At 37.6% G+C, this 24446-nt stretch overlaps 1 protein-coding gene across 3 annotated transcripts in view; it reads right to left on the reverse strand.

Moving 5' to 3' along the window:
• Window positions 1-24446, reverse strand: part of LOC114104756 (contactin-associated protein-like 3) — a 177609-nt gene that overhangs the window by 24682 nt on the left and 128481 nt on the right. For all 3 annotated transcript variants that reach the window (XM_027950984.2, XM_071602772.1, XM_071602771.1), the window contains 3 exons: window positions 12118-12274; window positions 6682-6809; window positions 76-246 (listed from right to left, as the gene is read on the reverse strand). In XM_027950984.2, the coding sequence (XP_027806785.2) occupies window positions 76-246; window positions 6682-6809; window positions 12118-12274 (456 nt within the window). The remainder of the gene's footprint in view (window positions 1-75; window positions 247-6681; window positions 6810-12117; window positions 12275-24446) is intronic.

Raw genomic sequence — 24446 nt, forward strand, 5'->3', positions numbered from 1 at the left:
TTTTGTTTAGTCAGTTTTCAATGCCAAGTAATGGGATCCTGTGACTTGTCCTGGGGGGGAGTGGGGGTCACTCACTCTGCAGCTCTATCCTGATGAAGTCCGTGATGCCCAAGTTCTCCATAAACACACCAGAGAAAACTGTGGTCTTAAAAAAGAACTGTACATCGGCAGTGAGTTCTCCATGGAAAGTGGGGAAATGAAGGTATGAGGTCTCAGTGTTGAAGGAAGCCGAATTCCAAAATGACTCTGTTTATGCCAAAAAAAAAAAAAAGGAAAAAAGAAAAACTCATGAATCATTTTTACTGAAATTTCTAGAAGCCTTCCCTGCCTCACTGAGTGTTCTCATTCATGCCGTATCATCAGGACATGGCATTCGGTGATTATTTTAAGGGTTAGAATTCTGTGTTGAGAAAAGACTGAGGGTAAGCAAAGCAAAAGTGTGACTGATTGTCACACCAACAACATGGGCAAGAGATGAGGGAGAAGGTGACCAGGGAGGTGGAAAGACAGGGGTAGGTTGCAGGATCATTTTCAAGTTCAAGTCAACAGAATTCACTGCTAAATTGGATGCAAGTGGAAGAGAGTCTGAAATGACACCAAGAGTTTTGGGAATAATTTTGAAGAAGCAAGTTTGACAGGGATACATTACGATTGAAATCTCTATTCGGCACCAGGTGGATTTTTCGAGGCAGCAGTTGGTCTACGACTCAGGAAGCCAGATCATAGAATCTTGCTTTCCATAATTTTTGCAAACTAACAATAAACAAATACAATCCATCGTCCTAGTAATGCCCTTCATAGCAAAAACAAAAATCAGAACAAAACAAAAAACTCCTTTTTTTTTTCCTTCTGGCCCAGAATTTAATCCAGGACCACACTTCATATTTATTTCTCAAGCCTCTCTAGTGCCCTTCATTCTAGACTTTTCTTGTCTTTCATGAATATGACTGCTATGGTTTAGACATGAGTAGACCCCCCAAATCTCATGGATGAGACAATGCAAGAATTTTCCGAGGTGAAATGATTGGGTTATGAGAGACTTTAGCTAATCAGTGGATTAATCCATCCATATGGATTAACTGGGTAATCATAAGCTGGTTGGGTGTGTCTCAAAGAGGTAGATCACTAGGGGCGTGGCTTTGGGATTGATATTTTGTCCCTGGGAACCAGGGCCTTCTCTCTACTTTCTGATTCCCATGTCCTGACCTTCTTTCCTTCTCCACGCCTTTCTACCATATTGTTTCACTTCATCTCAGACCCAGAGCAATGAAGTGAGCTGTCTGTGGACTGAGATCTCTGAAATGAGCCACAATAAACTTTTCCTCCTCTACGTTGTTCTTGTCAGGTCTTTTGATCACAGTGATGCAAAGCTGACTAAAATAATAACCTCTTATTTTTTCATATTTTCTGGAGTATTTTTCAGTCTATTTGTAAAATGTTCCTCAATTTGGATATATCTGACACTTGTCATTAGATTAGTCTTGTGCATTTTTGTCAAAAATAGCACAGAAAAACAAAAGGAGTAAAGAAAGAGCCTTCAGAATGGGAGAAAATCTGCCAGTTACTCTTCTGTGAGGAGGTTACTAGCCAGGATATATAAAGATCTCAAAAAACACCCCAAAATTAACTCACTCAATAAATGGATAAAAAATCTAAATAGACATTTCTCAAAAGATGAAATACAAATGGCCAACAAATGTATGAGAAAAAAATGCTCAACATCCTTAGCAATCAGAGAAATGCAAACCAAAACTACATTGAAATTTTATCTCACCCCAGTTAGAATGGCAATCATCAGGATTACAAATAATGGTAGTTGCTGATGAGAACATGTAGGAAAAAGGTATATTCATAAATCATTGGTAGGACTGCAAATTAGTATGACCACTTTGGAAAGAAGTATGGAGATTCTTCAAAAGATAGGAATGGAACCATCATATGACCCAGCTATCCTGCTCATTGGTATTTATCCCAAAGAACTAAAATCAGCACACTGTAGTGACACATGTATACCATGTTTAGACAGCCCAATTCACAAGAGTCATGCTATGAATCAGCCTGGGTGCCCATCAACAGACAAATGGATAAAGAAAATATTATATATATATATATATATATATATATATATATATATATATATATATATATATATATATATATATGAATGTACATATATATTCACAATGGGGTTCTACTCAGCCATAAAAAAGAATGAAATTATGCCATTTGATGGCAAATGAATGAAATGGAGAACATCATGCAGAGTGAAATAATCCAGGCTCAGAAAGTCAGGGGTCAAATGTTTTCTCTCAAATACAGAAATTAGAGATAAAAAGGGAATGAAAATGGGGATCTTATTAAAATAGAAGGGAAACAAGAAGAGGATAGGCAGGGGAAAGGGGAGAACTGGAGATGACGGTCAAATTATGCTAGGTATGTTTATGAATATATTGCAATTAATTCCATTCACATATAATTACAACTCATAATTAAAAAACAATAAATAAGCACAAAGACCAATGAAGTAGAGGTAGGGGATCAAGGGGAGGGAGGAGGGGAGGTAAAGGAGACACACTAGGGATTGAAATGGATCTAGTTAAGTTATATGCATTAATGAATGCCAACATGAATGTCACTATGATGTAAAGCTGTAGTGCATTAATAAGAACATTTTTTTTTCAAAAGCAGAGAAGTGATGCTCTGTCCTTCGGAGTGTATCACATCAGGACTTGCACTGTGCTAATGTGTCCCACTACTTGCCATGTTACTTTAATTGCTTTCTGCTATGGTATCTGTCATTGCTCCCATATAAAGTCAATATTTTTCTCTTTGTGATTTGAAACTATTTGGACATCTAATGGCCTTTACATAACCTGGTCCACTTTTCCATCCAGTGGTTTTATAGCAGATTGATGGTCCTTGAATTGTGATGATACTGGTGATGTTCCATCATTCCTTGACATCGTGCACTCTGTTAGGAAGGGCTTGTTTCTGGACCTCCTATTTGTTTTTTATCCATTTCAATTTTTTATCCAGCATCACTCCTGGATCCCTATTGTTATAAATTGTTTATAATCTACTACTATCACTGATTTCAAGGCTTACGCTGTCCCAAATCAGGTCAGAGGGAGCCTTCTCAAGACCCTTTGACAAGAGCGGTTGATTGGACACAGTGCAATTTTTTGAGCAATTATTTTTATATAGGAGGACCATCTGGGCTTATCCTCTACTGTCTCTGTCCCATCTCTGAAATCAGTCATTTTCCCAAGGAGTGGTGGTTTCTTTTCATGGAGAAGGATAGAAATGACATTCAGAAGTCAAGATATCAAGTCACATGCTTATATCTCTTTGCTACTAAGGTGCCATGACTTCAAGGCCCTCTCAGTAGTCAGATGCAGGGAACAGGCGTATGGGCACATGCACCTACAGCACACACACACAAACACACCTTTTTGTGTATTTCATATTATCTACTGTGTATATGTTAAAACCCTTGAGTTCATGCTGATACCTCCTTTTCTAGCCTAGTACCACAGGGTACTAGAATTCGGTCTTCCTTCTTTCCACATGGGTGACCCCATTCTCAGTGGGGTCACTGAGAAACATCTGGTTTTGTAATCCTCAGTGGATTTTCATGTTTCCCTTTCCCCATGGCCTGGCACAGTAGGGCCCACCATTCTGGGCTGCTTAAGGGAAGCTAAAAGAACCAACTGAAACTGTTTTAAAGAAAGTAGAGATGAAGAGAAAGAAGAATGAGGAATTGGGGTGGGGGTGTCAGCCCTATTTTTAATTTTATTTAGAGACAGGGTCTCACTGAGTTGCTTAGCACCTCACTTTTGCTGAGGCTGGCTTTGAGCTTGCAATCCTCCTGCCTCAGCCTCCCGAGTCACTAGGATCACAGGTGTACGCAGCTGTAGAAGGAATTTTTGAAGAAAGAATTATTTTGACCATCACCTCACCCTCTGAAGTTTTGTTGAGAAATTGACATGAAGGAAATGCCCTGAGTCATCTCAGGGTTACACCCACATTCGGAGAGAAGTGGAGGGCTGGTATGAGTTGCCAGAGAACAAAGAATCCAGAAGAAAATTTAAGTGCAGAATTCTTACAGACCAGTGCTCGAGATCAGAACCTCAACAAACAGGAACCATGGCTCCAAATGTGAAGGAGCTAATACTGAAGTGTAAAAAGAACTGGACGCCTGTGGCATCCTGATATAAGTATAGGATACACATCGTGTTGTGATGGGACCGCAGAACAGGACACTTGTAATTGTTGAAGATAAAGCAGCACAGAGAGCAGTTGATCAGACACAGTGCAAGAGACCCCTCCTTCATCAACTTGAGACATGGGGAAAAAAAGTGATAGAATGACAGACCCTAGACCTGAGATCACAGTTCAGAAGGGACAAGAAAGATGCATCACATTGTGAGGAGCTGGATGTGAAGAAGATTTGAACCACATCATGTATCAATCAATCAAATGGATCAGAGCTGCCCGCTACACACCAACAAGTTAAAAAGCTATAACAAAGTAAGGAATGGAGCGAGCGTGGCACGTGTATGGAGGAATGCTTAGATAAGTGCATTGAAGAGGAGACGGACAGAGATGAAAGGAACTGGAGGACAGAGGGCATGCATGGAGTAAAGCTGGCACATGTCTCAGATGCAGAGAATCCAACACATGAAACACAAGGCATTCAAAGCATAATAAAACCATTCTTCTTAAACAAGAACAAAGTATTGAGATCAAAAAGCACAGTGGTTTCAGAAAAATTAATAGAAAATGACTAAGACTCAGGCCTATTCTGGGTGATGAATAAGATTGAAGGGGGACAGGTCAAGAACTGGGGAGCGTCTAAGGTCTCACCCCACTGCAGCTGGCCACAGTTTCCCAGAGCCTGAGAGAAAACACACTTTTCTGGGTTGGAGTCAAAGGACTTTATTATTTATATCACCATGAGATGTGTGAGCATCTCAGTGTGAGCATGGTGGCCTTGCTCTGAATCTCACAGAGCCATGTGATTGGTGTGTGATGAGGATCCCAGGGACAGGAGCCCAGAACTTTCTGAGCAAGCAGCAAACGGCCCAGTGCCCTTCACTCTGGGGACTGGTGAATCATAGGTGGTGATGATGTACTCTCCTGGAGCTACTCTGTTTCCCACACATGCACAGAAACTGCCTGGTATTAGGGGACAGCAATGACACACACTCTGACACTCTCAGCAAGGACATGCAGGGATGCTCAGGGTCCACATTGGATGACCCCTCAGCAGCACCCTCCTCATATTAAGGGAGAGAAGTAAAAATCAATACTCCAGACGTCTGCCCAGCAGCATACGATGCTTATGAGTAAAAACATTGGAACTTTCCCCTAAGGAAAGAGGTCTCTATATCGAGCCACTAGCTGCTCGTGTACTAGGGCAACAGGGGATCCTCACAGGTTTGAAAGAATTCTGGGACTGTGGAGGCAATGAGCCCTGAGCAGTGAGGAAAACCTTGACCATGGCGTTCAACCTTGAATGAGAATCCCGCAGGGAAAAACACTATCTAATACCAGAGCCCATGATGGTGATGTGGTGTGTACAGGGTCTGAGAAAAGAAAGTGGCATTCACTGTTTTTATACCGTTAACGGTGTCCTGAAAATATAAGGGCAATCAACCAACATTCTCAATCATTCACAAATTTGGGAAATAGTTTTCTTAAGGACTGTTCCGGAAGAAAAACAATAAATGGACAATTAACCAGTCAACCAAATAATATGTTAAAATAAAGAGAAGTCATTCTCTGTAAACTAATACAGGGTGAGCATCCATAATCCAAAAATCTGAAATCTAAAATGTTCCGTATCCAAAAGTTTTTGACGCCACAAGAGGGAAATTCCACACCTGGCCTCGTATGACAGGTCACAGTCAAAATGCACGTGCACCAAAATTATTGTATAAAATTACCTTTGGCCTATTTGTATAAGGTTTACACGAAACACGAGTGTCATTTAGACTTGGGTTCCATCTCCAAGAGATCTCATTAACGCGTAGGCAAACATTTCCAAGTCTGAAAAACACCGCTTTCCAAAACATCTTGGGTCCCGAGCATCTCGGGTGAGAGAGATTTAAATGGCTGTTCACTCGTGAAATGTTCATCTTAAGCACAGACGCAGTGCTTTTCCATCCCTGTGCTCATTATGGTGTGGATTTATAATGTCCCCCAAAGCCCATGGGTGCCCAGCCTGTGTCACTATTGGGAGGTGGTAGAGTCTTTAGTGGGTGAGTCTAAGTGGAGGAGGTTGGGTCATATAGTGTGTGCCCATGAAGGGGTACTGGGTCCTGGTCCCTTCCTGTCTCTTTGCTGTGCAGCTGTGGCAAGGTGAACACTCCCCTCTGACTCTCTCTCCCACCATGATGCCCTGTGCCGCCACAGGTCCAAGCAAAGGGCCAAGTGTCCATGGACCCAACCTCCAAAACTGTGACTCAGAATAAACCTTTCTCCCTTTAAGGTTTTCATCTCAGATCTTTGGTCACAGCCACAGAAAGCTGAGGAGCACGAGGCTTTCTGATATCTGCTCTGGTCCCAGCACTGCCGTGAATTTTCTCTCCAGCCAAAATAAGGGCACTTACTTAGTTTTTTTAAATAATCAAAGTATGTTATTATAAAGAGAAAGCTTTTTTTCCTGCCAGCACTTACTGTCCCCCTGGCAGAGCAGAGGCCCCAATGTATACACAGCTTCAGAGGGCGGTCGGCCCCTGTCCGTCATCACCACTTGAATGACTGGCAGGTACTCCTTCTGGGAAAGGACTGTGATGTCACTGGTCCTGGAAAACGACAAAGGGACCCTTAAGATGACTCCAGTTCTCTCTCTCTCTCTCTCTCTCTCTCTCTCTCTCTCTCTCTCACACACACACACACACACACACACAGTCACCTGTGATCTCTTATTTGAAACTGACATTTCAGGACTTAATGGAACACTTACAAACATTTTTGGCATTTTGAGAGCACAGAAACTGTTAAAAACTGAAATCAAAGTTTCTCTGTACATGATTGTGACTTTGCAAGCCATGTAGCCTCTGCGACTACTCAGCTCGGCCACAGGCACTAATGATGGGCATGATTGTGGGGTGATCAAAATTTATGGACACTGAAATTTGAACTTCATAACAAGTTTGATGTGTCATAAAACACTCTTCCTTCCAACTACTTAAAAATGTAAAACATTTCTTAGTTCATGGGCCAGACAATAACAGGTGAGTGGGCAGACGTGACTCACAGCAGTAGTTTAGCGACTCCTGATCCATTTGCCAATTCCTGAACTCACCGAACACAGAGAATAAAAGGGGCAAATCAAGAAGGGGGCTCATTTTGCAAGCACCGGATAGTATTTTCAAGATAATCAAGCATATAAAACTGCTCTTTAAAAATTAGTCTCAGGATACTACTCAAGTGATTATCAATTACAGATATAAATAGTTACAGATTTAGATCTTCACAGAATTTTACCATTAAATATTTGAAATCCTTTTATGGTTATTGGGTATTTCTTTCCTCAATAACTTTGTAAATTGTAAAATTAAACCTACAGATCAAAATGAATTAAATAGAATACCTTTATAAGTAATACACAAGTTAATGTATGTGAAAGTTCTGTGAGATGCAGAACCCAGCTATCCAGTGGACAAACATCGATCAGGCCCTGAGCGAGGCACTGAGGACACATGGGAAAAAGCAGTGTGTGCCCCTAGTGCACAGCCCACCGGGCACTATGTTCCAACCATAGTTATGGCCATCAACATCTTCCTACGTGTGAGTGACTGAGAAATACAAGCAGGTCTGCAGCAGGAGCTGGGAGGGCCTGGGGTCCTGGTCACAGCTGTGCCACTCCTATTCTCTCTGTCCAAAATAATGGCATTAATCTCTTCTTTTGCAACCTGTTTATGTTTATTTTGTGACACTCAGTTGTGTACGTATTCTGATTCAGAGACAAGGCACCCTTACTCTGGTTCCTCGTCCTGCTCTAGAATCTCTATAGAATCTAATAAATACTCTTGTCCTTAAGTCACTCATTTCTAAAACCTTCCTTGGCGTGGATTTATGGCCAAAGATCAGAATAATTAATATCAAATCATGTAAATCCTTTCATAGTGGCAAAAAATAAAGTTTTCTTAAATTTTTATTAAAGACTTTAGGTATCAAAGCCTGAAATTGGAAAAGACAGAAATAAAATAAAATGGCTATATTAAGATTCTCATCATGTAAATAAATGAAGTAATCTGTAATGTATAAAAGAGATATCAATTCATGTAAGTCAGGTACTCTGCAATATGTGAAATATTTAGTGATACAGAAAGATTATTTCTCATATCCAGACTAACATCCCATAAGCTTACCTAGTCATTGATGTTTGTGCAAAGAACAGAGCATGAGTTATGAATTGTCACCATCATTTAGCTCCGGAGTGGACTGATGGTTGACAAGCAGAAATGTTCTCCTAGGAAACAGTCAGCTTAGGAGACTGTGTATGAACACAGCAGGCATCAAAACCAGCATCTATGCTGGGAATCATCATCTCATCAAGGTAGTCTAGTAGGGGAGCTGCACTTCTATGAGCTATTTATGAAGGATGCTTGAATTTTAAAAACTCATTTTGCATAGAAGCTCCAAGTTTCTTGACGTTTAACGCAGCATACAAAAAACTGAGCTGTGTAAGGTGACAGCTTGTGCAGGGCACCTCAGTTGCATTGGAGGAGATACTAAGTCTCCCCCTCCCCCATTATTTTGGAAAGCTCCCAGTCAATCATAAAAAAGGCTAACATTTTTTCACCAATTTTTTGTTGGTATAGGCAGATCTCAACCTTTATAGATTTATATAGATTATTGAAGATTTGCCATAGTTACCAGACTTCCTCAAAATTTCTTCAGCAATTGGGACTTGTTTTTTTTTTTCTTTTTTCCCTATTATTTTCTGAAATTTATACTACAGGTAAAGTAGTCCTAATTTGAAAACCTAAAATGGGAAAACCTCCAAAACATGAAACATTTTGAGCCCCAACATGATGCCACGGGTGGAAAACTCCACTCAAGACCTTTTGTGATGGTCAAAGTCAAAATGAAGATGCATTAAAAATATTGTATACAGGTCCCTTTAGGCTGCGTGTATACAGGGTTCAGACTTGAGTTTCATCTCTGAGATATCTCATTAAGTATTTGCAAATATTCCAGATTCCCCAAATCCAAATTCTGACACACTTCTGATCCCAGGCATTTCAGATAAGGAATACTGAGCCTCTAGGTAGTGTAAACATGGGAAGAGTATATTTCTAGATATGATAACCCCTTCCAGTAGTATTAAAAAGTCAGTAAGAGAACTTTCAAAGACTTTTTGCTTGAAAGTTCCCATTGTTCTAGAAATTATGCTTTCCTAAGAAATGCCATGACTTCTAAGAACTACTATTAATTCTTTACCAAGAGATTTGATTTGATGCAAAGTAGAGCTATAAATTTGGGAGGTTGTTGAAAAAGCCCAAAAGGAAAAATGTTGAGTCCACCTCAACATTTAATAACTAGGTTAGTAATAAAATACATATCATGGTCCACAACTAATCTTAAAATCTTTCCAGTTTTTCAACTTCTGTTTCATTGACCTCTTGCCTCTCTCTTGGCCAATTCAGCCTGCATTAATTAATTACAATCGTAATACAATTTGTCTTGATATGTGCTAGGACCCATCTCATCATCTTGATCTTCATCTTAAAAATCATCTTGCTTATTCTTTTGAGTTTCCATATGGATTTGAAAATCCACTTGTTGCAATCCACGCCAATCAGTAAAACACTTGGCATTTGTTAGAAATCCCACTAAGTTTATAGAATAATTTGGAAAAATGACATCTTTAAAAGAGGGCTTCTCAATAGCAGTGTTTTTGACATTTGGACTGCATAGTTTTGCTCCATGAGGGTTGTACAGTGCATTGTAGAATATTTAGCACTTTTTTTTTTGTACTAGGGATTGAAACCAGGGGTGCTTTATCACTAAGTCACATTCCCAGCCACTTTTATATTTTATTTAGAGACAAGGTCCCACTGAGTTGCTTAGTGCCTCGCTAAGTTGCTGAGGCTGGCTTTGACTCGTGATCCCCCTGCTTCAGCCTCCCAAGGCCTTTAGCACTTACTAAAGACACAGAAACATTCCTTCCTTTGTGACCACAAAACTGTCTTCAGATAAAACAAGCATTCCCCGGGGGGATCAAAAGCATACTTGATTGAGGACTACTGCTTTAAGCTACTACTGACTCACAGAATCTATGACAGTAGTGAATCAATCTATTTATTTGTCTTCTAAATCTCAATATTTTTTAAGATAAAAGTATTATACTTATTCTAAAGAAATTTACATTATAACATAGCAAATAGTTTTTATTAAGTCTTGCAGTGTTAATTAATTTATGCTTTTATAGATATTCAAGTAATTTCTCAATACTGATTGATCAAAAATTCAGCTTATCAACTGAACTCTCATTCACCCTGATAGTATTTCATTATATCACCTTCAATTTTCTGTGTAGGCAATCATGTCATTGGTAGGTAATGATGGCAGCTTTGTTTCCTTTTTTACAAACTTTTCATCATTTGTTTGTTGTGTGTTTCTGTGTATGTGTGTGGGTGTTTGTAACTGGCATGTGTATCAGCTTTTGTGTTTTCTACAATGAATGGTTGCAATATCAATTTTCTTAACTTTAGTTTTGAAATACTCTTGCCTGTTTCACTTACTGATTCTCCCTAGTCATGTTGAAATCTTTCAGTGTTTTGAATAATATCTCTACTTCCCTTTGCTTCCTTGCTAATTCTTTCTTGATATACTTTTTTTTCTTGATATACTTCTGATGGTGCATATGAGAGTCGTTGGAGCATCTCATGAACAAATCTCAGCATCATATAGGGTCCAACTTTATCCCCAACGGTGTGGTTGTCTTTGTCTGACCTAATACAGCTACACCTGCTTCCTTTTGATTTGTATTTACCTGGTAAAAATGTCTCACCCTTTTACCTCCAACTTTACTGGGTGCTTATGTTCTCTTCTGTGAACAAGCTATGGTTTCTTTAAAAAATATAATATGATAATGCCTAATGTCTGACTTCAAAATGGACAGAGAGTGCCTCACATTCACTGGGGTTAGTTGCACATCTGGATATGTTTAGACTATCTTATGTTTTGCTTTATATCTGCCCTGAATAATAATTAAACAAAAGTCCTTAGACAAAAATATAAAATAATAATAATAAATATAAAACAATATTATATATAGCTGCAGGGATCATCCTAACTAGCAAAATAACTTATGGATTTTTGGAGAAGTTGAATTCTATGATGTATGTATATTGTAGAGAATGTATAAAAGACTCTTGAACAATGTCTACTATAAATTTATACCTATAGATTGACTTGGAGCATAGCTTAACATTTTACATTATTAGAGTGCCTTTTACATATGTGTATTTTATGTTAAATGTTTGGTATATTGGAATTACTGTAGAAATTTAATGAAAAAGTCTTGCTTTAATTGGTGTGCTAATTATCTTTTTTTTTTAATATACTGCTTTAAATGAGCTCCTGACTACATCAAACAGGAGCTAAATGGGTGGGGGATATAGTTGATTCCTTTTATACAAAACCTCTTGGAGTTCCATCGTGTTAATGGAGTTCCCATGTTGAAGTTTACTCACAAATTCCTAAGAAATATATAGTGTTATCTCCTAAATATATTTAAGACAAAGCTTTGGAGGAATTCACCTTCTGAATTATTGCCATGAGTGCCAGATTGCTCAATTAAACTGAACTTCAGAGAGAAGACACTTGACTTTTAGTGAGTGGGAGACTTACCAAGTACTTCCAATTGAAAAAGAATAAAAAGCACATTATCTGGTATTCGCAGTGAAATAGTGAATCTTTGGTCATACAATTTAATCTTTCGATTAACTGAAGGTATTCCATCTAAGCTTATACTTTTAAGTTACTTGAACATCATGTAGTTACTTATTTGTACCGATCTGACTGCTGTGTAATTAACTATGCATAACTGAGAAATAAAAACTACATTTCTGTGCAGGGACAGCATGTGAAAATCACCATTCATCCTGGTCACCGTCACAGCTGCAGTGATACTGAGAGTCCAGGCAGCTCCCCTCTCGTCCACAAGTGCACTTTTGTGCATCTGGCAGAGAACCTCCCCAGTAAGTGTGAGTTCCATTGGTTCTTCTAGCCCACCAGCTCAGTGGGGTTCCATCTGAAAGACAAGTATGAGAAAGGTGACATCTATGTTGCCCCTCCCCCACCCCCCACCCCACCTCCGTCCAAAATAGTTCCCTTTATTCCCAGGTCTAAAATGCAAGTGTGTGTGTGTGAGTGTGTGTGTGTGTGTGTATGTGTGTTTGTGTAAGAGAAGGAAGATACACTTCACTTCAGAAGCTATATTTTACTCCTGCCAATAAAAATGTGGTTTCTCCAAATATATGGGCCAAGCTTCTCCCCTCAGTGTTTCAATATCTAGGCTTAAATAATCCCCATCATCTATTTTTATTTTATTAGGAAATGAGTCCTTAACTTACTTGTACATGGATATCACATATTTTCCATAAAAATAACATTCAAAAAACATTTGCCATCAAAACAAGAGTAAGAGTAATTTATATACCCAGGATGAATCTGTTTGAGATGACAAATGCTCCCAGAGCAAGTTCAATGTCATACAGAAACAATGATCTATCGCCCCACATTTTTTTTTAAAGAAAAGTTGCTATACAGTAGGCCTTTGGAAAGGCATGGCACCCTCTGTCAGGACTTCACACATATTTTTGAGATATGTGTTTTTCTTGTATTACAAGGCCTGACTATTTATCTGGAGGCTAAATAAACGCATGGATAGGTCTTCTTCAAGTCTCAAGTGAACATGATGCTGAGAAACCAAGTCTGCCCGGTGCAGATGTTCAGTGCCATCTCCCCAACCCTGGCTGTGGTCAGATGACAGAGCTGGGAGCTATTGCCGCAGTCTGGCTGGGCACAAATCACGAGCCATTCGAGCAGGAACAAACTTTATTTCTGAACTCCACCAGCACACTCCACACATGCTCCCCAGGAACTCTGCGGCTCCTCCAGGAACACCCAACCGGAAATCCCTCCTCCGGCACTTCCCCAACCAATGCGAACTCTTCAGGAATCCCTGCGAGAGCTCAACGGGAACTCAGCAAGAACTCAAAAGTCATCATCTTAATGGCTCGCTGGCATCACCTCTCAACCACTACTTCTGGCAAAAATGCCATGCGTCATCCCCGACTTGGCTGTGGCCCTCAACAAGCTATCTCAGCTGTACAGAACCACATGTTAAGACCAGGCATGCTGTGGGGAGGGGGCCAGGATGCACATGGCAGTGAGCCTGGGATGATTACAGAAGTAGGTGTGCAGGTTAGCCCTCTTAGAGGAAGATGCAGGAGAAGATAAATTGCAGTCATCCCAAAATTAGAGGATGAAGAAAATGGAATTGGATTGCTTCAATCAATTTCCCAAATGTGCTTGATCATTTGGTGCTGTTTTTCAAATTTGTAAGTTGTTATTGTTGGGCCTTGAGTTGAGATCTGGAACTTATCCCAGGTTCTACCTTTAATGCTTAATACAACTCAATTAAGATTCATTTATAGGTAATATCTCTGCATTCATCATCCTCACTTCCACCCTCCCACCCCCAAAAGAAAGGAAATTTAAAAAAACAAAAGCAATCCTGAAAAATTTATAGAGGAGTCAATATCTAGAATCTCTTAAAAATACATTGAAAGCTTGTTACTAGGAAATAAGAGATACTCAGAAAATTTAATATTCTTTTCTCAAAATGCTACTTTGAGAAATGCTACATTACTTCCTTCACCACTACACTTGCTAGATTGAAGAGAAAAATACTCACTATATCCTAGTGCAATTTACCTGCAAATCTCCCTGTAAAGTGGTAAAAAATAAGTTTTTGAGAGATAGTAAATATCTTTGGTTCTGCTCAAATGTCTTAAAGTGTTCTAGAGAACAATCAAAAGACTTCTGGTAAATTTCCAGACTGATGAGGATGGCGTACACTTATCTTTTCCTGCTTCTCCCCACCAAGCACAATGATAAACCCTAGAGATAACACACAAGAAGAACCACAGGAGATTCTGAAAGGAGGAAAAAGGAAGGCTAACTGGTTAGGACCCTGAACTGGAGGGAAATTATCATAGTTCATATAGAATTTCATTACAATTCCCCATTCATGTTAAAATAAAAAGTTTCTCAGAAGGAAGAAAGATGATATGGATTAGAAAAAATTAGCTCTATATAAAGAAAGAAGGAGCATTAAAGAAAGAATAAATGAAGCTAAAATATAATATTTTGACGATCAATTGGGGTTCATCCCAGGAATGCAATGTTCAACATTTGGAAATCAATAAATGTTATTCATCACATCAATAGATGCAGAAAAAGCATTTGGCTAAATACAGCTCCTCCTCATGTTCAAAACATTAGAAAAACTGGGGATAACAGGAACATATCTCAATATCACAAAAGCTATCTATGCTTAGCCCCAGGCCAACATCATTCTAAATGAAGAAAAATTGAAAGCATTCCCTCTAAAAACTGGAACAAGACAGGGATGCCCTCTTTCAACACTTCTATTTAACATGGTTCTTGAAACACTGGCCAGAGCAATTAGACAGACGAAAGAAATTAAAGGGATACAGATAGGAAAAGAAGAACTCAAATTAGCAATATTTGCTGATAATATGATTCTATACTTAGAAAACCCAAAAAATTCCACCAGAAAACTTCTAGAACTAGTAAATGAATTCAGCAAAGTGGTAGGATACAAAATCAACACCCATAAATCAAAGGCATTTCTGTATGTCAGTGACAAATCCTCTGAAAGGTAAACAAGGAAAACTACCCCATTTACAGTAGCCTCAAAAATAAATAAATAAAATACTTGGGAATCAATGAAAGAGGCAAAAGATCTCTACAACAAAAAACACATAACACTAAGGGAAGAAATTAAAGAAGACCTTAGAAGATGGAAAGGGAGATCTCCCTTGTTCTTGGATAGGCAAAATTAATATTGTCAAAATGACCATACTACCAAAAGCACTATACAGACTTAATGCAATTTCAATCAAAATCCCAATGACATTCCTCATAGAAATAGAAAAATCAGTCATGAAATTCATCTGAAAAATAAGAGACCCAGAATAGCTAAAGCAATTTTTAGCAAGAAGAGTGAAGCAGGTGGGATCACTATACTAGAACTTAAACTATACTACAGAGTAATATTAACAAAAACAGCATGATATTGGCATCAAAACAGACTTGTAGATCAATGGTACAGAATAGAGGACACAGAGACTAACCCACATAATTACAGTTATCTTATATTAGACAAAGGCGCCAAAAGCGTACATTGGAGAAAAAAGATAGCCTCTTCAACAAATGGTGCTGGGAAAACTGGAAATCCATATGCAACAAAATGAAATTAAACCCCTATTTCTCACTATGCACAAAACTCAACTCAAAGTAGATCAAGAACCTAGGAATTAAACCAGAGACACTATGTCTATTAGAAAAAAAGTAGGCCCAAATCTCCATCATGTTGGATTAGGCCCTAACTTCCTTAATAAGACTCCTGTAGTGCAAGAATTAATATCAAGAATCAATAAATGGAATAGATTCAAACTAAGAAGCTTTTTCTCAGCAAAAGAAACCATCAGTGAGTTCAATAGAGAGCCTACAATTTGGGAAAAAATTTCTACTACACACACATCAGATAGAGAACTAATCTCTAGGACATATAAAGGACTCAAAAATCTTAACACCAAAAAAACAAATAACCCAACCAATAAATGGACCAAGGACCTGAAGAGATACTTCTCAGAGGATGATATACAATGAATCAAAAAATATGTGAAAAAATGTTCATCATCACTAGCAATTAGAGAAATGCAAATCAAAACTACTCTAAGATTTCATCTCACTTCAGTCAGAATGGCAGCTATTAAGAATATAAACAACAATAAGTGTTGGTGAGGATGTGGGGGGGGGAAGACACACTCATACATTGCTGGCGGGACTGCAAATTGGTCCAGCCAATATGGAAAACAGTATGGAGAATCCTTGGAAAACTGGAAATGAAACCATGATTTGTCAGCCATCCCACTCCTCAGTCTATACCCTAAGGACTTAAAAGCAGCATACTACAGGGACACAGCCACATCAATGGTTATAGCAGCACAATTCACAATAGCTGAACTGTGGAACCAACCTAGATTCCCTTCAGTAGATGAATGAAGAAAGAAAATGTGGTCTATATACACAATGAAATATTATTCAGTGCTAAAAAAGAATAAAATCATGGCATTTGCAGGTAAATGGATGGAGTTGGAGAATATAATGCTAAGTGAAGTTAGCCACTCCCAAAAAAACCAAATGCTCAATGTTTTCTCTGATTTAAGGATGTTGATTCATAATGTGGTTGGAGGGGAATGGAAGAATTAGATGAACTCTAGATAAGGGAAAGGGGAAAAGGGGAAGAAGGGAAAAGGAGGAAGCAAGGGGGTAGGAAAGATGGTGGAATGAGACGAACATCATTACTCTAAGCACATGTATGAAGACATGAATGGTGTGACGCTACTTTGTGTACAACCAGAGATATGAAAGATTGTGCTCTATATGTATAATATAAATTGTAATGCATTCTGCTGTCATATATAAAAGATTAAAATTTAAAAAAATGAAAAAAGGAAATAAAACAGAATGGTAAAAATGGAAAATGATAAATATATTTATGGAATGACTATCAGGTATTAAGTCTAGTATTTAAATGCAATTATTGTAGCATTTATTAAGCACTGATAATAGCAGAATATGAGAAATAATATGGAAATTAATGAAATAACACCCAAGTTTAGATTTATAACTAAAAAATGACACATAATTGCAAAGCAGTAAGACATAGATATTGAAAACTTAGGATTGAGGAAAAATCCACCTGGGATTCAGATACTGCATCTTCCTTTCATTAATCATGTTACTTTCTTGTATACATATTGCCTCTATAAAATATGGATGATATTAATATGTACTGTGTGTAATATAATATTAATATTACAATATTAATATGTAATATGGTTGTAGGTGTGAAATCTGAATAAAATAATACAGGTGATGTGCCTGATCTATAATAAATGACAAGTAAATGTTGAAAAAAATATAATATTTTACCTTATTCTTAATTGATATAATATATGAGTAAGTTCAAAATAATAGTATCAACAATGTATTGGGTGATTATAGCTTAGGGATAAGTAAAATTGGTGACAGGATTCTGATAAGGATGGGACAGAGGAATTGGAAGTACTCTGTTATAAAGCACCATCACTATCAATGAAGTGGGACAATGTTATTTGAAAATGGAAGAAGATTGATCATAATCTATATTTCAGACTCAATGGAAATTGCCTAAAAATTAAAAATAAATGTATGCGAGGAGAAGAGAAAGGATGGAATCATAAAAGGCTCAATTAAAGTATAAAAAGAAAAAGAGAGGGGTTAAAAAGAGAAAGAGAAAGGACAAAGACATTTGTGGTTTGAATGTGGTTTGTCTCCCGGGGGTTCATGTGTTTGAAGCTTGGCCCTAAGCTTGGCGAAGTGGGGGTGGTGTGGACTCTTAAAAAGTGGGGCCTAGTGACTGGGGTTGCTGTTCTTGGAAGGGATCAAGGTGGTTCTCATGGGACCTGAGTTAGTTCTCATGAGAGTGAGTTGCCTTAAGAGCAAGCCTGACCCCTGAGTCTTCTTTCCTCCCTCCCTTCTCCTTCCCTCCTTCCCTCCCCCCCTCTTTTCTCCTTCCCCCCTCCCCACCTCTTGTTTCTGATTTGGTAATGTGATCTCTTGTTCCCACATGCACTCCCACCATGATGCCATCCACCATGATGTGCCAGTCTTAATGGGGGCATCTCATGAGAATTGAGTAAATACTGGCATCACACTCTTCGATATCCAGAAGTATGAACTAGATACACTTCTTTTTCCTATCAAGTATTTTGTTATGGAAATAAAAAGCTGACTGATTCAGCAACCAAAAAAAAAAAAAAAAAAATTGCAATAGGGTAAATAGTAATCCAAGCATCAAGGATCACGTTAAGTGCAAATGGCCAAATGTGCCAATTAAAATACAAAGACTGAGTGGACAAAAGACAAGATCCAACTACATGTTGATTACCAAAACCCCTTTAAGTATAAAATGACAGAGTAAAAGTAAAGGGATGGAGAAGGGTACATTGTGCTGACATTAATAAAAAGAAAGCTACAGTAGCTATATCAATTTCAAAGACAATTTCAGAGCAAGGAAAAGTATCAAGGATGACAAGGGGCACTGTACAATGATAAAGTCAATTCTCCAAGAAGACATAGCAATACTTAACGTGAATGCACCAAACAACAGAGACTCAAAATATGTGATGCAGAAACTGACAGAACTCCAAAGACAAAGAGACAAATTTACTGTTATTACCCCATGGAAATGTTAATATCCTTCTGTCAGTCATTGACAGATCCAGCAGGCATAAAATCATTAAGGATATATTTAAACTAAATATCAATCAACTATATCTAATTGACATTTATAGAATACTTCACCCAACAATGTAGAATACACAGTTTTCTCAGGTATATAGGTACAATTCATTAAGTTATACCACACTGCAGCTCATCAAATGAATCTTAATAAATTCAAAAGAATAGAAATCATACAAAATATGCTGTAATAATAATAACAACTAATAATAGTAGAAATATAGTTGGAAAATCCCAAAGTATCTGGAGAGTTAACAATAAATCAAACATAGCCAAAAAAGAAGTCCCAAGTGGAAAAAATATGTTCTTAACTAAATGGACACAAAAACAGAACTTATTGAAATTTGCAAATTCCATGAAAGCAGTGTATAGAAGGAATCTATAGCACTGAAGTCAATAATCCAAGTTTCTACCTTAGAAATCTGCAGGTGGGGAGCCAACTAAATCCAAAGTAAGAAAAATAAAAGGAACTAAATTTACAGAAGAAATCAGAAAAATTGAAAGCAAGAAATGAATAGAGAAAAATCAGTGAAATAAAACCTGGTTATTTGAAAAGATCATAAAATTGATAAACTTCTAGCCAGGCTAACCATGAAAAAGGAAGGAAAGATAGAAATTTCTAACATTGGAAATGAAAAAGAGGCCATTGCTATTGATCTAATGGACATCCAAATAATATTAGAGGACTATTTTAAACAACTCAATGCACATATATTTGATAATTTATATGAAATGGAGCAACTGCTTGAAAGACACAATCTACCTAGCCTCATCAAGGAGGAATAATCTAGACAGCTGTATGTTATGTGTAGAATCATGTCTCCAAAACAAATTACACTGAAGTCTTAACCTTCCTTATCTCAAAATATGACTTTATTTGAATATGTGGTCTTTATAGAGGTAATTGAATTAAGATGAAATAATTAAGGTAGGCTCCAATTTAATGTGACTTGTCTTATTTTTTAAAGAAAGGGAAATATGGACACTGAGCTAGACACACACAGAGGTAAGATGATATGAAAATATACACAGAGAATATCATATAAAGTTGAGAGGTTGGAATGATTAATTTACAAGCCAAGGAATGTCAAAGATTGTCCACAAACCAACAGATGCCACAAGTTTCTGTTAACACTTTGATTTTGTAATTCTAGCCTTTAGAAATATGAGACAATGATTTTTTCTTATTTTAAACAACCCATGTCTAGGACTTTGTTATAGCACCTATGGGAAAAGAAGATAGATTTTATTATTAAGTAAAATGAATCAAGAATCGATAATTTTTTCCAAAACAGAAGGTTCAGACCCAGATAATTTCATCAGAAAATTCTACCTAACATGATACCAATTCTCCACAATGTGTCCAGGAAACAGAAAGACAATGAATACTTCCTAACTTATTCTAAAAGGCCCACATTACCCTAATACTCAAACTAGGAAACATTTTACAGAACAAAAAAGAAAGAAAAGAAAAGAGAGAAACTACAGAAAAATCTCTCCTAAATATAGGCATTGAAATCTTTAAAAGTATTAATCAGCTGGATCCAACAGTACGCAAAAATAATTATGCCTCATAATCAAGTGGGATTTATTTCCACATATGCCTTGAACATCATGGAATTAATTAACATCATTCCTCACATCAACAGGCTAAAGAAGAAAAACCATATGGTCCTATGAATAGATGAAGAAAAAGTGCTCAATACAATCCAATAGCCATTCATGATAAATAAAACTCTCAGCAGACTTGGAATACAAGAGAATGCCATCCACTTGGTGAAGAGCATCTAAAAGAAACCTACAGTTAGCATCAGTCCTAAAGGTGAGGGACAAGATGATTCCCCATGAAGACTGGGAATGAGAAAAGGATATCACTGCTCACCACTGCTTTTCCACATTGTACTGGAAGTTCTGGGTAATATAGTAAGCAAAAAGGAAAATAAAGTATATAGATTATAAGGGAAAATTAAAACTGTTTTTTTTTTTCACAAATAGCATCATTGTCTATATAGAAAATCCCTAAAAAAAACTCAACAACAGCAGAAACATCTACATCTAGAAAAGTGTTTAGCTCAAGACTGCAGGACAGCAGTTGATTGCTTTCTTGTAGAAAACAGTATACCACTGGAATATGAAATTAGAAGCACAACATATTTTACACTAGATCTAAAAGTTAAATATTTAGGTGTAAATTAACAAAATTGGCACATAATCTATATGGGAAAAAAAGTATAAAATTCTGAAGAAGGAGATCAGAGAGGATCTAAGTAAATGGAGAGATATATCATGTCCATGGATAGGAAGAACTGAGAGTGTGAAAGTGTTAAGATCTTCCCAAACTGATCTATAGATTTAGTGCAAGCCTCATTAAAATCGCAGCAAGTTCCTTTGTGGATATTGACAACTGATTCTGAAGTTTACATAAAAAGGCAAAGACTGACAATATCCAACACACTACTGGAGATGAATGAAGTCAGAGGACTGATAGCACCTGGCTTCAAGACCCATTACAAAGCCACAATACTCAAGACAGCATAGCATTGGAAAAAGAGTAGATAAACCCATCAATGGGACAGAATTGAGGACCTACATATAGATCCACACACAGATAATCAACAGAACTTTGAAAAAGACCAAAGACAACTCAATGGGGAAAGTATAGTTTTTGCAAAAGTGGTATTAGAACAACTAACAATCCTCATGAAAAACAAGGTGAATCTAGGCACTTTCCACCTTTCATATCAAAATTAAAATGCCATACAACAAAACTTCTAGAAGGTAAAAGGAAAAAATCAAGTTGATCTTGGGTGTGTCAGTGAGTTTTTAGATGCAACAGCAAAAGTCCCATCAATGAAAATCATTTTATAAAGTGGATTTTTTAAAAATTAAAACGCTTCTAAAATGAAAAACACTAATTTAATAAAAGACTTATCTAAAACATGCAAATAATTTGTAGAACTCAATAGTTCCATAAGTAACCCAATTAGAATGAGGCAAAAGATCTGAACAGATACCAGAAAAAATAAGATCTATTGATGAAACACAGAATATGAAGATAACCTCAAAATCACATGTTATTAGGAAACTGCAAACACAAACAATAATGGGATACTACTGCACACTTGTTAGAGTGGTTAAAGTTCAAAACACTGACCTTGTCAAATGCTGGCCACGATGTAAAGCAACAGAACTTCTCATTTATTGCTGATTGGAATATAAAATGGCACAGGCATTTTGGAAGACAATTTGGTGCTTAATAGGCTTACCAGCGTTACCATAAGATCCAGCAATTATACCCCAAGGCATTTAAGCAAATTAGTTGAAAATATATGTGGTTGGAATAATTCTCACCTACTACATAGAAACACTAATCAAGACATTGTGATATTGATGCAGGGTAGACATATAGATTTTGAAGACAAAGAATCAAGAAAATAGTCCCACCACACAAACATGTCCAAGTGGTATCTGGCAATGTTGAAATGGTAATTCAAAAGAGGAAGGACAGTCTTTCAATAAATGGCATTAGGGAAACTGGGCCAAACTCTCACACACATAAAAATTATCCCAAAGTGGAACATAAAATATAAAATATTTTATATAAAATATAAACCACTAGAAAAAAATTTTTTTAAATCTTTAGGATTTAGAGTTAGAGAAAGAATTCTTAGACTTCACAGCAAGTGTACAACCCACAAACGGGGGAAAAAAACCGATAAATCCGACCTCATCAAAAGCAAAACTTTTGCTAAAGCATAAGGAGGATGTGGAAGAAATCAAAGTCTTATAAAGTGAAAGTTTGGGGAATGTAAACTAGTATGGCCACCCCAGAAACCCCTTGGGCACCTTTTTTTCCTTTATAAAATTATCCATGTAATTACCCAACAATTGCACTCTTGGCCATTTTGATCCCAGGAAAATGACACTGATGATCACACATTCATAATGCGTACAACGTTCTAGTGAATTTCAAGGGGATTATGCTGAGTGAAAAAGTCCATCCCCAAAGTTTCTACTTTCTGATTCCATTTATATAACATTCTTCAAATGGAAAATAAATGGAGAACGGATTAGTGGTTGCCAGGGGTTACCGCTGATGAGCAGGAGGTGGAAGCAGGTGTGGATACTGGGCCAGAGGAGGCTCATGCCGATGGAAATCTTGTGTATCTTGACTGACAAGGTTGTGATACTACACTGAAGTTTTGCAAGACATTACCACTGGGAGAACTGGGTAAAGGTACTCGGGTTCACTTGATGATTTCTCATAAGTGTATATGAATGTGCAGTTGGCTCAAATTTTCAGTTGCAAAAGAAAACAGGAAAACTTTCAATGACTGGAGTAGGATACTTCATTTTCTCAATTATTTTAGCCCCTAACGTAGTAGTTTCCAAAAGATCACCTGAAGATCTTTTTTAAAATTCCAAGCCCAGGCTGTTCCTCAGATCAGTTAAATTGTAATTTACAGGTATAAGACATTTGCAAAGTCACATGTTACTTCATTTAGAGTGTTGCAAGGCGTCAGATTAAAGTTCTTTCTGACTTGCTTGTACACATTATAAGGCAAAGCAGATCAGAGCTCGCATCCTAAGGAAAGTTCAGCCCATGTTACCCTTCTATGTCATCTCTTCCCTAATCAGGAGCTTCTGAAAGGTTTAGGTTCATTCTACATGTCTGTCTAGGTTAAGTTTATATTTAAAATTCTCCAGTGGCCCCTTTGCCACAATAACTCTAAGGCATAGAAAAATGACACTACATTTTTCCTAATGTAGTTTTAGAAATGTATCTTATTTCACTTTTAATTATCCATTCTCCAAATTCATCTTGTATCTAGAAATAAAACCAAATGGACAACGGCTGGCGAGTGCATCGATTAAATCCCAACCCCAATGGGAGGGTCTGTGCATACCTGTGTAGTGTACAGGGCACAGGCTGGTCCACGCATACCGTGCTTGCTCACTGACACATCAGGAAATATTGTTTACTGGTTCCATTAGAGGTCACTCCCATGTGACTTGTACCCTTTCTTCCCCATGCCTGGCTTTCCCTGGTAACTATCTAGTATGTTTTGTTCCATAGTCCTGGTCTGGCTTACTATAATCATCTTTCTCACTGATTAAACTTCAACCATGATGAATTAACAAATACTTGAACCTAGTAATGACGACTATAAATATAAAAACCTGGAGAGCTGGGAATGAGAATAAAACTACAGAGCTGGGAGTGAGGATTACTTATTTCCTGAACTTTATGTAGTTTATCTCATTTATCTAGGACTCCATGAGATCAGTTCAGTGTCTCTGAAGAAGAAACAGATGCAAAAGATTAAGCAATTGCTTGAATTTCTGCGGATGCTACAGAATAGACTTGGACTTCAAACTTAGATGTGAGATGAAACAAGTCCTTTGCTCTTTTTAGTCAATGGAACCAGCAAATAGGCATTCAAAGGAGACTAGATCACTCTGAGAAGGGACCCAAGTGAGGACTGCATAGATCTAGACAACAGGTAAGATTCAAGGGTGAAAGGCAGGAGGGGGGCCATCCAAGCAGAGAAAGTAGCAGGAAATTTCTGGCACAGAGAAGAACTGTGGTCTGGAATGTTCCACGGGGGCCAACTGACCAGGAGCCATGGGGATTAGGGGAGGCAGTACAGGTATGTGACAGTGATTCTGAAGGACACATCTGCAACTGAGAGTCACACACCAATACCTTTCAATGCATTTGAATAGAAGATTGTAGATTAAAATGTTAAGAGTGGCTTTACTATGCTGCTAACTTACACTAGTTAGTAAACATCTACTTAAGAGCAGAAGGTTATGATGCA

This window comes from Marmota flaviventris, chromosome 16, assembly GCF_047511675.1.
Source record: "Marmota flaviventris isolate mMarFla1 chromosome 16, mMarFla1.hap1, whole genome shotgun sequence".
Taxonomy (NCBI): domain Eukaryota; kingdom Metazoa; phylum Chordata; class Mammalia; order Rodentia; family Sciuridae; genus Marmota; species Marmota flaviventris.